The sequence below is a fragment of the Geotrypetes seraphini genome, chromosome 1 (assembly GCF_902459505.1).
Source record: "Geotrypetes seraphini chromosome 1, aGeoSer1.1, whole genome shotgun sequence".
NCBI lineage: Eukaryota > Metazoa > Chordata > Amphibia > Gymnophiona > Dermophiidae > Geotrypetes > Geotrypetes seraphini.
The window spans coordinates 265,270,926-265,284,659 of NC_047084.1; the positions used below are offsets into that span (position 1 = coordinate 265,270,926).

Genomic DNA, 13,734 nt, shown 5'->3' on the forward strand with positions numbered 1-13,734 from the left:
CTTAATTTATAAACAGTATATATTATAAATTATATATACTCAGAAGTTATAAATCCCTCCCCATTTTTACAAATATTATTTCCAAAAATTATACAATAACCCAACCCATTCCTATATAAGTACTGCAATTGTGCTAAGAAGTCTAATCATTAGAATAATTAGTCAATGGTTGCCAAATTTTCTTGAAATTATGAAGATTCCCATTTTGTAATGCTAGTATTTTTTCCATTTTGTATATATAACAGACAGAGTTCCACCAGAACGTATAATTTAATTTGGTATAATCTTTCCAATTTTGAGTGATTTGTTGTATGGCGACTCCTGTCAATATTAATAGTAGCTTGTTATTATTTGCTGAGATCGGACTCTGAGTTCTCATTGCAGTGCCAAATAGTATGGTATCATATGAGAGTCCTACATGATTTTCTAGTAATTTATTAATTTGGGGCCAAATCATAGTAACATAGTAACATAGTAACATAGTAGATGACGGCAGATAAAGACCCGAATGGTCCATCCAGTCTGCCCAACCTGATTCAATTTAAATTTTTATTTTTTTTATTTTTTTTTTTTTTCTTCTTAGCTATTTCTGGGCGAGAATCCAAAGCTTTACCCGGTACTGTGCTTGGGTTCCAACTGCCGAAATCTCTGTTAAGACTTACTCCAGCCCATCTACACCCTCCCAGCCATTGAAGCCCTCCCCTGCCCATCCTCCTCCAAACGGCCATACACAGACACAGACCGTACAAGTCTGCCCAGTAACTGGCCTAGTTCAATCTTTAATATTATTTTCTGATTCTAAATCTTCTGTGTTCATCCCACGCTTCTTTGAACTCAGTCACAGTTTTACTCTCCACCACCTCTCCCGGGAGCGCATTCCAGGCATCCACCACCCTCTCCGTAAAGTAGAATTTCCTAACATTGCCCCTGAATCAGATTCCAAAAGGCATTTACACAGGGACAAAAAAAAATTAAGTGATCTAACGTCCCTATTTCTATTTTACAATGCCAGCATCTATTGGATCTAGTATTATCTATCTTTTGCAGGCGCGTAGGGGTCCATAACACTCTATGTAATAAAAACATCCATGTTTGACTTATAGATGCTGACTTTGTAGATTTTAATCTCCAGGACCAGAATCGTGGCCATTGAGACGCAGAAATTGTCTGTCCAATCTCAATACTCCAAATATCCCTAAGACCAGTTTTCTTTTTTTTATTTAGAAATCCATATATCAATTTGTACCATTTTGCGGCTTGGTGACCCAAGAAATCCGCCTGGAAACATAAAACCTGCAGACTATATTGAGTATTAAGATTTTTCCATTCAGGGAACCCTACCTGAATGGCCTGCTTCAATTGCATCCATTTAAAATATTGTGATTTATTTAAGCCAAATTTATTTTGCAATTGTGAAAAACTAAGCAGTGAACCTTCTGAAATGACATCATTTAATGTTCGTATACCTGCACTTATCCATTGTTTCCAGACGATCTTAAATCCGCCAATTTTGATCCTGGAGTTTACCCAAATAGATTGATTTAGTGATTTACAAATTGGATCTGGTGATAGGTTATTTATATATCTTAATGTTTTCCAAGTGTCTAATAATATTCTGTTATCTTTGTATCTTCTAGGCATTGTTATACTAATTAAATGATCTAAATGTAATGGGAACAGGAGCCGCCATTCTAAATATAGCCAATCTGGTACATTCTCCAAGAGATCTGGGAGGATCCAATACATACCCTGTCTTAGAATATAGGCTTGATGGTACCTATAAAAATTTGGAAAATTTACCCCTCCCTCCATAATTGGTCTTTGTAAAGATACTAAAGCAATTCTGGGTCTTTTCCCAAACCAAACAAATTTTGTAATAATATTGTTTAATTTTTTATAAAAGGACCCCTGAAAAAATATTGGTATCATACTCATTTGATAACAAACCACAGGCAATATCATCATTTTAATTGTTTGAACTCTTCCCCACCATGAAAGATGTAAAGGATTCCATTGTTCACACATTTCTGTAATTTTTTTCAATAAAAGTTTTTCATTTTCTTTGACTGTATCATCAATTGTATTTTTGATCATAATTCCTAAATATTTTAATCCTTCCTCTTTCCAAATAAATGAATATGAATCAAATAATCCTTTGGTGCAGTGAACATTAATTGGAAGAATTTCTGATTTACTCCAATTAATTTTATATCCAGAAAATTTTCCAAATTCCTCTAGAAGATTAAGTAAACTTGGAATAGTATTCCCCGGTTCTCTTAAATATAATAAGATATCATCTGCATATGCAGAAAGTTTATATTCCCAGTAAGAAAATGGGATTCCCTTTATCTCCTTAGTTTGATTAATTGCAATTAACAAGGGTTCTAAAACAATATCAAAAAGTAAGGGGGACAAAGGACATCCTTGTCTAACTCCCCTTTGCAAGTTAAATCTATCTGATAAATTGTTATTTATATATAATCTTGCACCAGGAGAGCTATACAAAGTCTGAATCATTTTAATAAAATCGGGTCCTATTCCAAACCATTCTAGAGCTTGATACATAAATTTCCATTCTACTCTATCAAATGCTTTTTCTGCATCTAAAGATAGCATAAAAGTTGGATCATTCATATTTTTTGCTAAATTTAAAGAGTGAAATGCTAATCTGGTGTTGTGTGATGAATGTCTTTTAGCAATAAATCCTGTTTGATGTACATCAATAATGAAAGGAAGAGCTTTTGCCAATCTTATTGCTAGTACTTTAGAAATTAATTTACCATCTACATTTAATAAGGAAATAGGCCTGTAATTTGAAACCAAGGTAGGATCTTTGTTTGGTTTTGGTAAGACAATAATTAGTGAATCAGCCATAGTACCTGATATATTTCCATTATTCATTTGATATTGATACAATTTTAATAGATATGGTAAAATAATGTTTTGAAATGATTTATAAAATTCAACCATATAACCATCACCACCCGGAGCGGATCCAACTCTAAGAGACTTCAATGCTGATTCTATTTCTTTTAAAGATATAGGTTCTTCTAAACTTCTTTTTATGTGATCTGGAACATTTGGTCCAATAAATGAATTTAAAAAATTAAGTCCATCTGGTTCTTTATTTTCATAAGATTCAGAAGAATATAAATCTTTATAAAAATCAAGAAACTGTATTAAAATGTCTTTATTGTTAGTGTGTGTATTACCTTGTATATCTTTTATTGCAATAATCTTGGATTTTCTTTTTTTTGCTTTAAGAAAATTTGCTAATAATTTCCCAGCTTTATTTGAATTTCCGTAAAATTGAACTTGTCTATTAAATAAATCTTTTCTCACAAATTGAGAAGAAATCTCATTATATTTAACTTTTAGTTTTAATAAATCTTGTAATGTATTATTTTCCCATTTTTCAATTAATTTATTTTCTAATATCTTAATTTGTTTTTCTAATTCAAGAAACTGTTTTTTATTTTGTTTATTAATATATGCTGAATATGAAATAATATTTCCTCTCATTGTTGCTTTAAAAGCGTCCCATAAAATTTCAACATTAATATTATCCGAATCATTAATTTGAAAAAATTCTTGTATTTTTAATTTAAATTCTTCGAGGAAATTTGAATCTGCTAAAAAAGTATTATTAAATCTCCAAATTGAATTGAAATGTTCAATATCATAATTTTGAAGATTAATCCACACACCAGCATGATCTGAAATTATAATAGGATCTATAACTGCTTTTAACACACGCTGCGCTAAGTTATTAGAAACAAATATATAATCAATTCGTGAAAAGGATTTGTGGACCTGAGAACAAAAAGAAAATTCCTGATCATTAAAATGAAGAATACGCCATATATCTACTAAATCACAAGATTGAATCAAATTATCTAAGCCTAATGATTTCATAATTCTACTTGGTTTTTTATCCAAAATTGGATCCATTACAGCATTGAAATCCCCTGCTACTATTAAATTAGATGTAGCCAGTGGTAAAAGTAATTGTTGAATTTGTTTGAAAAACTCCATTTGATTCGTATTAGGAGCATATAAATTGAATAAATCCATGGTTGTATTTCCCAGATCCATTTTGACATGCACCCATCTACCTAAGGGGTCATAATTTATTAATTTGAAATTCGCATTACATTTTTTGTTTATTAGAATAGCTACTCCAGCTTTTTTCTTTAAAGCCGGTGCAAATAAACATTTAGAAATCCAACCCCCAGATAATTTTTTAGATTCAATTTCAGAAAGATGGGTCTCTTGAATGAAGTAGATATCCGCATTTTGATTTTTAAGAAACGATAATATTTTCTTCTTCTTCTTGTAAGTTTCTTATATTAAAATTGTAACATGTACATCGCCTAGAATTTATAATAGGCGATTCATCAAAAACTGAATAAACTTGAAACTTGATTTAAACCATTGACATTCATAGAATAAATTTTTATATCCATCTTATTTATCATTAAATTTTAACCAATATTCTATGATAATATACATGATTAGATCTCAGCACAATTAATATATATTGATCCCCATTCCCACCCTCTATTTTCCCTCCCCACCCTCCCACTATCAATGTTTGACCCGGAACACACATTGGTCATGCAAAACCTAAATCCCCTCCCCCAGGCAACTAATCAATCATAAAATTTCTTTTTTTTTTTTTTTCTTTCTTTTTTTAAAAAATAACCTCTAATTCAATACATTTCATATTTCTTTACCCACCTTATTATTCATTTAAACCTTCATTACTTCCCTTGTATATTATAATTCATATCAAATATAATTGGATAAATCATATTAATCTTTTCAAGTCTTAAACATATCTAATATATTACCCCTATAATAAATTAAATATATTTCAAATATAATTCTAATTTCATGTATATAAATTAGATATATCTATTCCTATATAGTAAATATTTTAGTAAATCATTTTATATATTTTAAAAATCATCATTTATAGTATCGTAATATGTATATGTAATTAAATACAATATATATTTATATCAAAAAGATTCTATAATTAATATCTATGTTATAATAATTTCCTACTCATTTAACCAAATCCAAAAAATTTTCAATTAATATTAGCAGTATTAAATATAGATGCAATAATTCATATAAATTATAATTGGATAACTCATAAAAAAAAAAAAAAAACTCATATTAATATTTTCAAGTCTTAGATATAACTAATATATTTTCCCTACAATAAATTCAATATATTTTAAATATAGTTCTAATTCCATATATCAAATTGTAATAATATCATTTTAAATATTTTTAAATATCATCATTTATAATAACCTAATATATATAGGAATTAAATATCTATGTTATAATAATTTCCTACTCATTTAATCCATTCCAAAAAAATTTTTTTTTTTTTAATTTTTTTTTTTTAAATTAATATTAGCAGTATTAAATTTAGATGCAAAAATTCTATAAATAGTATTAAATTCTATTATATTATAATTTTATCATAACATCCAATATATTAATAATAATTGAATCAAAAATTATAAAATATATATATTTTTTTTTAATGGATGGAATAAAATCAATAATTAATTTTAATCATAATATTCAATATATTGTAATAATATTTGAAACAAAAATTGTCAATGTTTTAAGAACTAATTTATTCTATTAGTAATCATAGTCTTTTTTTCTTCCCTCCTTTTTTTAACCATCTTCTTTTTTCTTATTTTATCTTGCATTTTCTATATTCTATCTTCAGATGAAACTTTCTTTTTATTCTGATTTTATGTAGATATTAGTTCCTCTTCTTTTTTTTTTCTTCTTTATTTCCATCTATTTTCATTAGATAGAAATTTGCTTTATTCTGATTTATTATGTAGACATTGGTTCTTCTTGTGTCAAAAATTCTTTCAGTTTTGCAGGATCTTGAAAATAGATAGATTTATTCCCAGTAGAAATTCTCATTGTAGACGGATAGTATAGACCATACATGTAGCCCTTTTCTTTTAATTGTTGTCTGAATGTGAGGAATTGTTTCCTTATATTTGCAGTCTCTTTAGCAAAGTCAGGAACGAAAATCAATTTAGATCCTTTATAGTTTAGGTTTTTATTTGCTTTTGCCAGTTTTAAGATCTCAAATGCTTGTTGGTATCTTAATACTTTGAAGATCAGAGGTCTAGGAGCTGTCTGGTTTGTTGGTTTTCTTGTGGGGATTCTGTGGGCACGTTCTATCTCCAACGGCCATTTAGAATTTAGCTGCAGCAGTTTAGGCAAAAGATTTTCCAAAAACTTTATAGGATTTTCTCCTTCAATATTTTCAGCTAAGCCAAGGATTCTAATATTCTTTCTTTTTCCTCGGTTCTCCATGTCAATTAGTTGATTTTTTAAAGTTGTAACATCTTTCTTTTCTTCTTCATACTTTTGTGTGATAGTTTCCAACTGGCAGATTTTTTCCTCCATCACAGACATTCTCTGCCTGTCAGTTTGAATCTCCTGTTTTAGATTGATCAGCTCTTCCTTGACTTCTGATATTTTGTTGGCATTATCAGTTAACATTATTTTGATTTTAAATAATTCCGCCATGATGTCAGATTTTTCATTAAGATCCTCAGCTTCCAGCGGAATTGGTACACTCGACGGCGACATGGGAGTGACCTTCGACCTTTTCGCCGAAACTCCCGATGTACATGGTTTTTCATTCTTTCCTTGCCTTATCGCCGCCATCTCCGACGTTGTTTTTTATTATTTTCAGGTCGGGTGAGCTGAGTAAACAGTTTCTTTTTTTCAGTTTGTTGCCTGGGACCAAGGAGCGCCGCGGTTAAGCTGCCATATCGTGCGCGCTCCAAGTAACTTCATTGAGTGTCCCCATGTCTTTGTAAATCTTGATGCAGTAAAAAAATTGATCCACTTGTGCCCATTCTACACCACTCAGGATTTTGTAGACTTAAATCATATTTACCCTCAGCCATCTCTTTTCCTACAAATATGTTAATACCAATTTAACATGTATTAGGATGTTTAGAGTACATTAACAAATGTATTAGCACTGGTAGATAGGATAACAAATGGCAGCCCAACAGTGGCATGCAGTGAGGGCTTCTAAAGGATTTGGTGAATCCCCAGCTCTACAACCCTGCTTGATGCAGTTTGATTTGTTGAGTAGGCAACCTGCTCAACCAGTCAAACTGCATCAAACAAAAAGTAAGCCAAAAAAAAAAAGCAGCGCTCTTGGGATGGGGATTCTACAAACCCCCTGAAAGCTCTGTCTGTACTGACTTGAATTTGATTGGCTGAGCAGCTTCTGCCTGTTGCCTGCTCAGCCAATCAAATTCAGAGCAGTACTCTCAGGGTCTTTAGGGGGTGGGGTGAATCCCCTTTGGGCCCTGACCACTCGCCACTATAGCCCAAGAACTATTTCAACTTAAAAATGAATGTTTTAAGCGGAAGTTAAAACTTCTGTCCCTCTAAGCCAGGGGTGTCCAATGTCGGTCCTCGAGGGCCGCAGTCCAGTCGGGTTTTCAGGATTTCCCCAATGAATATACATGAGGTCTATTTGCATGCACTGCTTTCATTGTATGCTAATAGATCTCATGCATATTCACTGGGGAAATCCTGAAAACCCGACTGGGCTGCGGCCCTCAAGGACCGACATTGGACACCCCTGCTCTAAGCAATACATATAATAGAGTTTATAAACTTATTCAATAACATTAGAGTAAGATCAATAGTTACTCATAACTGGACACATGAGACATCTCAGTAGTATAAAGATATGAAAAAGATGCAGTTAAAGATGTGTTGATTGGTACTTCTCCACCATTACACAGAATTATGTTTATACTATACAAAATAAGGAGTAGAATGGCTGTGCAGCATTGCCTACCTTCGTGCTTTTGGATTTTTCTATGCTACCACACTTAAACTGTTTATTGTTAGCGTCCATCAATAATTCCTGCAAACAAAATAAGAATATGCATAGTTTACAAACAGAAAAGTTTCAAATAAAGACCGCTACTTGCACAGTTTAGCTATTTTACCACTACAGTAACTAATGCTATTTTAGCACAGGTCCCAATTAGTTACTAATAGTTGGGGTTAACAGTAAAATAACGTGCCTTAATGGTAGCCCACATTGGTACCTAGGCCCTAAGGAAATAATTTTTAGAAGTGCACAGCTACAGACATTTACACATGTAATATTGTCAGATCCATTTATAAAAGACATAGATAAAGACAGATTATTTGCTGTGAGATACAAAGATTCAAGAGCGGCATGTTCTGGGCATACTTCAGATGTTGCAAGGGAAGATATATATATATATATATATATATATATATATATATATATATATTTATATTTACATTCACTCCATCCTCTTTTGTACCTCTATTGAGGCATGCAAGAATTCAATGAACTGGCATGATTAAAGAGGAAAATTAACTTAATCTTTTGATCTTTAAAATGACTAACTTAATCTTCTGATTTTTAAAATGACAAAAATTAAAACTATGACTTTAGGAGCTTGGCTTCTTAACTGACACCTTGTATACAGGTTTCAAGTTTATTCATGGCTTGATATACCAACCATCACATGTATCTGGATGGTTTACAATATAAAAAATTAGGGAGGGAAGCTTACAACTCGCTGCTCTTGCTTGCTTTGGGCCTTCCTCGCTGCTGGGTCCTGCCTTTGCAGAAACAGAAAGTAGGTGGGACCCGGCAGCGAGGAAGGCCTGAAACAAGCAAGAGCAGCGAGTTGTGAATGCTGCACTGATGATGGGTGTATGAGACAGGGAAGGGGGAAGAGAAATGCTGCTGCTGCTGCACCCAGTTGGGGGAAGAGAGAGAAAAGGAAGACCAGGGAAGGGAGAGGAGAGGAACGAGAGAAGCCAAGTCCATGGGAGGGAGGGAAAGGAAAGGAGATACTAGACCATGGAGGGAGAGATGCCAGGGCATGGGGGGAGGAAAGGAGACAGATGCCAGACCAGGGGACAGGAAGGAAGGAGGGGAGGGAGAGAAAGGAAGGAGAGGAGATGCCAGTTAATGGAGGGGGAGATGGAAGGAGAGGAGAGAGATGCCAGGGCATGGGGGGGAGGGAAGGGAACTAAGGAGACAAATGCCAGACCAGAGGGAAAGGAATGAGAGGAGGTGCCAGAGCATGGAGGGAGAGAGATGCCAGGGCATGGGGGAGGAGGGAAGGGAAGGAAATAGAGGTCCCAGACCATGGAGTGGAGTGGGAAGAAAGGAAGGAAAGGAGAAGAGAGAAATGCCAGTGCATAGGGAAGGGGGTGGAGACTGAAATATGGAGAGGGGGTGAAGCTAAAATGAATCATGTACAAAGGAGAGAATGGGCATAGGATATACAGTTTATTGAAGGGACATAGAGGGAAGATGCCATACGGAAAGGGCAGAGAGGGTGGACAGTGGATGGAAGGGGCAGAGAGAGTGTGGGCAGTAGATGGAAGGGATAGAGAGAGAGAGAGAGCAGAAACTGGGTGGAAGGGGCAAAGAGAGGGCAGATATTGCATGGAAGGGAGAGAGGACAAACGCTGTATAAAAAGAAGAGAGCAAAGAGAAGATAATTAAAGCAGAAATGACAAAAGGTAGAAAGATTTTTTTGTTGCCTTACTTAGAATCAAGTAGTATTGTAACTATATTGATAAAAGTTTATAAATAGAAAATGGAAATAAGGCAATCTTTTTTTGGACTAAACCCCTTTCCTCAGGACAGGATACCATAACAGCAGTATACTGTATTGTCCCGAAGAAAGATTTGGTCTCTGAAAGCTAATTGAAAAATGGATTAGACAAATAAAATGGTATTTTCTGATTTCTCATTATTTGTTTTATTTCTATTTGTTAATTTGTAAAGTGGTGATTGTTATGTATCAATTTTTTCATATTTACATCTACTGTCTTTATATTTTGCACAGTATTAGGGGACATGTGTCACTGTTTCTGTGGAGTTGTGGTGTTACATTGTATGCAGAGTCTGGTTTCTTAGCAGTTCAGTTTAACTTTTGTCTACATATTTCTATTTTTAGTTTATGATTATTCCATATTGGGTGAGGGTGTATCTGTGTTCTGTATTTATGAAAATGACATGGTTTTCTGTTAGCATTGACTGTACAGGATCAATTGACTGTGCGGGATCTGGCTTGTTGGTGTTCATTGCAGTGTTTAAGATGCTGCCTTTTCCTAGGTACACTCTTGTGCCATATGTGGATTGTTACTAAAAATCATGTTTTTCATATAGATGAGGGGGGGTGTCAAAATATGATGGGCCCCGGGTGTCACATATGCTAGGTATGCCACATATAAATTGCCTCTTTAAATACAACCAGTGTAAAATTATGCACAATGATATGATGGCATGTACTTTGCTGGCACGCTTGTACATGGCCAAAATCTGGTTAGAGCATGGGTGAAGTTCATAAATACCCCATGTAGTTTACAATATGTGCTAATTTACGTACATGCTTTAATATTCTAGGCACAGACATTTTATACCACTTATGCTAATATTTTATAAAGATACATGGGCATCTATGTGTCTTCATAATAAAACACCTAGGTAAATGTCAAATATGTCCTTTGAGAAACTGGGGTTCCAGAATACTATTTAAAATGGGGGTACTCTGAAGTCTACTTTCTACTTTGCTCTACGACTAATTCAGGTAACCTAACATTGCAGTTTTAAAAAAAACAACCCTCTGCCTTACTTCAATGCTCATAGGAACTCTATGACCGTCGAAGTAGTGCATTCAGCACGCTGGTCAGCACTATAAACCTCTTCCACGCTTTTGTAAAAGGGGATAAATTTGATGTTAACAAAATACAATAAAATAATATTTTAGTATGTGTAGAAAATAAAAATTTCAGTCAGTAATACTTAATGGGTCTTCTTTATACTTTGTAGTAGAGTATTATTTCACTGGTTCCAAAAGATTGGTCTTCCTTATCGCTCTACTGTAAACAAGTTAAATAGCCAGCATTCTTCAATATATCTGTCAACTGCATTATTTCTTCGTGTTACTCAAATATTTAGCCTGTCCTTGTAATGATAACATCTTGGACATTTAAGCTGTGGATTAGAAAAGAATCAGTAATGCAGTTATGGCTATTATGCTTCTTGCCTTTTGCTGTGTCTGATATAGAGGACTGACCACAGTCCAAATGTTAGTTTTGCTTATCTGTGTTACATATAGCAAGTGCCTCTCTGTAACCTGTGAGCCTAGAAAAGGGGCTGAGTCAACGAGTACGAAAAGGCACATGGAGAGGCTATCATTTTATCAATAATGTAAACAGAAATCAAGATTACTTGTGAAAGAATCAACAAAAACAGAAAACTACAACTCCCAATAACTTTATTCTATTTATTTTATAAATAATTAAAAAGGATAGATTACAGAGGCCAACAAAAAAAAACCAAACAAACATTTTCTTAGTGCCTTGGTTTTTTTATACCTGTTCCTGGGATTATTTGGGGCACTGATTTAGAAAATTGCATTGGATAGACTGTATCAGCTCTAGTTTCTTAGAAATGGTTGATTTTATTATTTTTTTTACCACTATTTAAAAGATTTCTTCTACAGAATCAGGATGTCATAACAAGTTCCAAAGGAATATATGGTGGCTGAAGAACAAAATGTATGGTAATCAATAAACCTTTGGTAGCATGGCTGCTGATTTAAGAGATTACAACCATGGACTCACACCCCCAAGATTTCTCGCACAGCGACAAAGGAAGAAACTATGTAGCTGTCCCTGATACCCAGGGGGTTCTTACTCAGTGGTCACACAGTCTGCACTCAAGTCTCTGATAAAATCAACAGGTGAGCTGCTCCCAGGATGATGGACCATGGAAGGTTTTATGTTTCTTTATGAAAGTAGTGTACTATCCTATTTTCAATGGTGTTCTTTTTTTCCATTTTTTGTTTTATTTGATGCATTTTATTGTAAACTGCCTTGAACTGTGCTGCAACTAAGGCGGTATATCAAGTTTAATAAACAATAAATGACACAAAGCAGGCTGGTACTCGATGAGATTGGCCTGCGAACACAGTCCACCCATGTAGGACTGTGTCCTTTCTTCGGTGGAGTAAACCCAAGAGGCGGTCCTCCAAGCACCAAAGCCATGGAGAATTACAAAACTTTACAAAGCATTAGCTTAAAATCAATCCCCTGAACGCCAACGCGTTTCGGATGTCTTTGTCAAGGCGACATGGGGAGATTTATAGTAAACAAGAACAGCGTACTTGCCTTTCTAAGCCGGTTGGCGGTACGCTGTGCTTGTTTACTATAAATCTCCCCATGTCGCCTTGACAAAGACATCCGAAACGCGTTGGCGTTCAGGGGATTGATTTTAAGCTAATGCTGAAAGCTAAGTAACCTTATATATGTTTATATGAAACGATAAGATAATTAACATTGACAGAAAAAATAACTTATAATGAAATAAGCAAAGTAAAAAAGATAAAACGGAGGAGGAGGTTCCGTGGGGCAAATGAAGAATTTCTCCCTTCAAACTAAGCTGTTTGTCGGGTTGTCTGATACCCCATACGGTCCTCAATAAGGATATACTTCATGAATAGTTGAACTAAACTGCTTTCGTGACTCTGTGATTCTTTGGTGTGTATGACTTAATACCTGAAGAATTAGTTTACACTACAATAAACCAAATTACTATAACATAAGCATGCACCATAGCTATGAGATTAGAAGACCTATGAAAGTTCTACTGGTTCCCCCTGAGATAACTATGGAACTCTACTACTGTATTGGTTGTCTGAATATATTTCTAACATCACAATCATATTTGAAAACTGGTATGAAATATTGGCCTGATAACAATTTATGTGTCCCTCCCCAGCCCCCCACCTTTATCAAGCTAAAGTAGAGGTTTTTAACGTGGGCTATGGCAGACACACTGAACATGCTGATAAAACATTCCCAGTGCTCAAGCCAGCTCCTTTGCTAGGAGATAAAACAGCTTATTTTCCTTGTCTTAGGAAGCCTGCTAGTAACCTGAGCTCCAATAGGAACAAGGATGGGGGAAAGGGTAGAAAAGAGAGAGGCTATGCAGAGCCAAAGTTCACGAGTAAAACTTTCCCAGAGTTCAGGTGGGGAAGGGAAAACAGCCCTTTGCAAGACCTGTGAAACAAACAGGGAAATTCCAGAAATACCTGACATCTAGTGGCCAAAAGAGATAGAGTGAACCAGGTCACATCTTTAGCAACAGGGAATTTAAAAGCAGTTCAGAGAGTTCAAAGGGGGAGGAGTTGAGCATCACACCTCTATCCCAACTTCCCTCCTAATGTGGGAATGGAAGAATTACTAGGGGAAACTCTGCGGGTTTCTGACCTGAACGAGCTGATGCTGCAGAAACCCAGTGAGTGGACTGCTGAAATGGGGCCAGAACTCATGGAATGGGTCTGAACAATACATGCTGCAGCTTAAAGGCAAGAATGAAGCTTAAACTATGTTTTTCCAGTGGTTTGTTATTTATTTATTTATTTTTTTGGGGGGGGTCCCCTGATCAGCCTTGCTGGCTGAGGCAGAGAATGTTAGGCTACTGAAAGCCTCGGCCTGTTTGGGAAGAAGTTATAGTTTTTGAACTATTGAATTTGCTAATAAACTGCACAACTGCCTTAGCCCAGGAAGGGAAATGCCTAAACCAGGGGTGTCAAACTCAATCACATTAAGGGGCTGAAATGCAGAGGTGTCAAATGCAGG

General features: G+C 34.7%; 1 protein-coding gene across 2 annotated transcripts in view; it reads right to left on the reverse strand.

The window, feature by feature from the left end:
* CFAP99 (cilia and flagella associated protein 99) overlaps window positions 1-13,734 on the reverse strand; it is a 210,526-nt gene that overhangs the window by 113,333 nt on the left and 83,459 nt on the right. For both annotated transcript variants that reach the window (XM_033950677.1, XM_033950685.1), the window contains one exon: window positions 7,883-7,951. In XM_033950677.1, coding sequence (XP_033806568.1) covers window positions 7,883-7,951 — 69 coding nt within the window. The remainder of the gene's footprint in view (window positions 1-7,882; window positions 7,952-13,734) is intronic.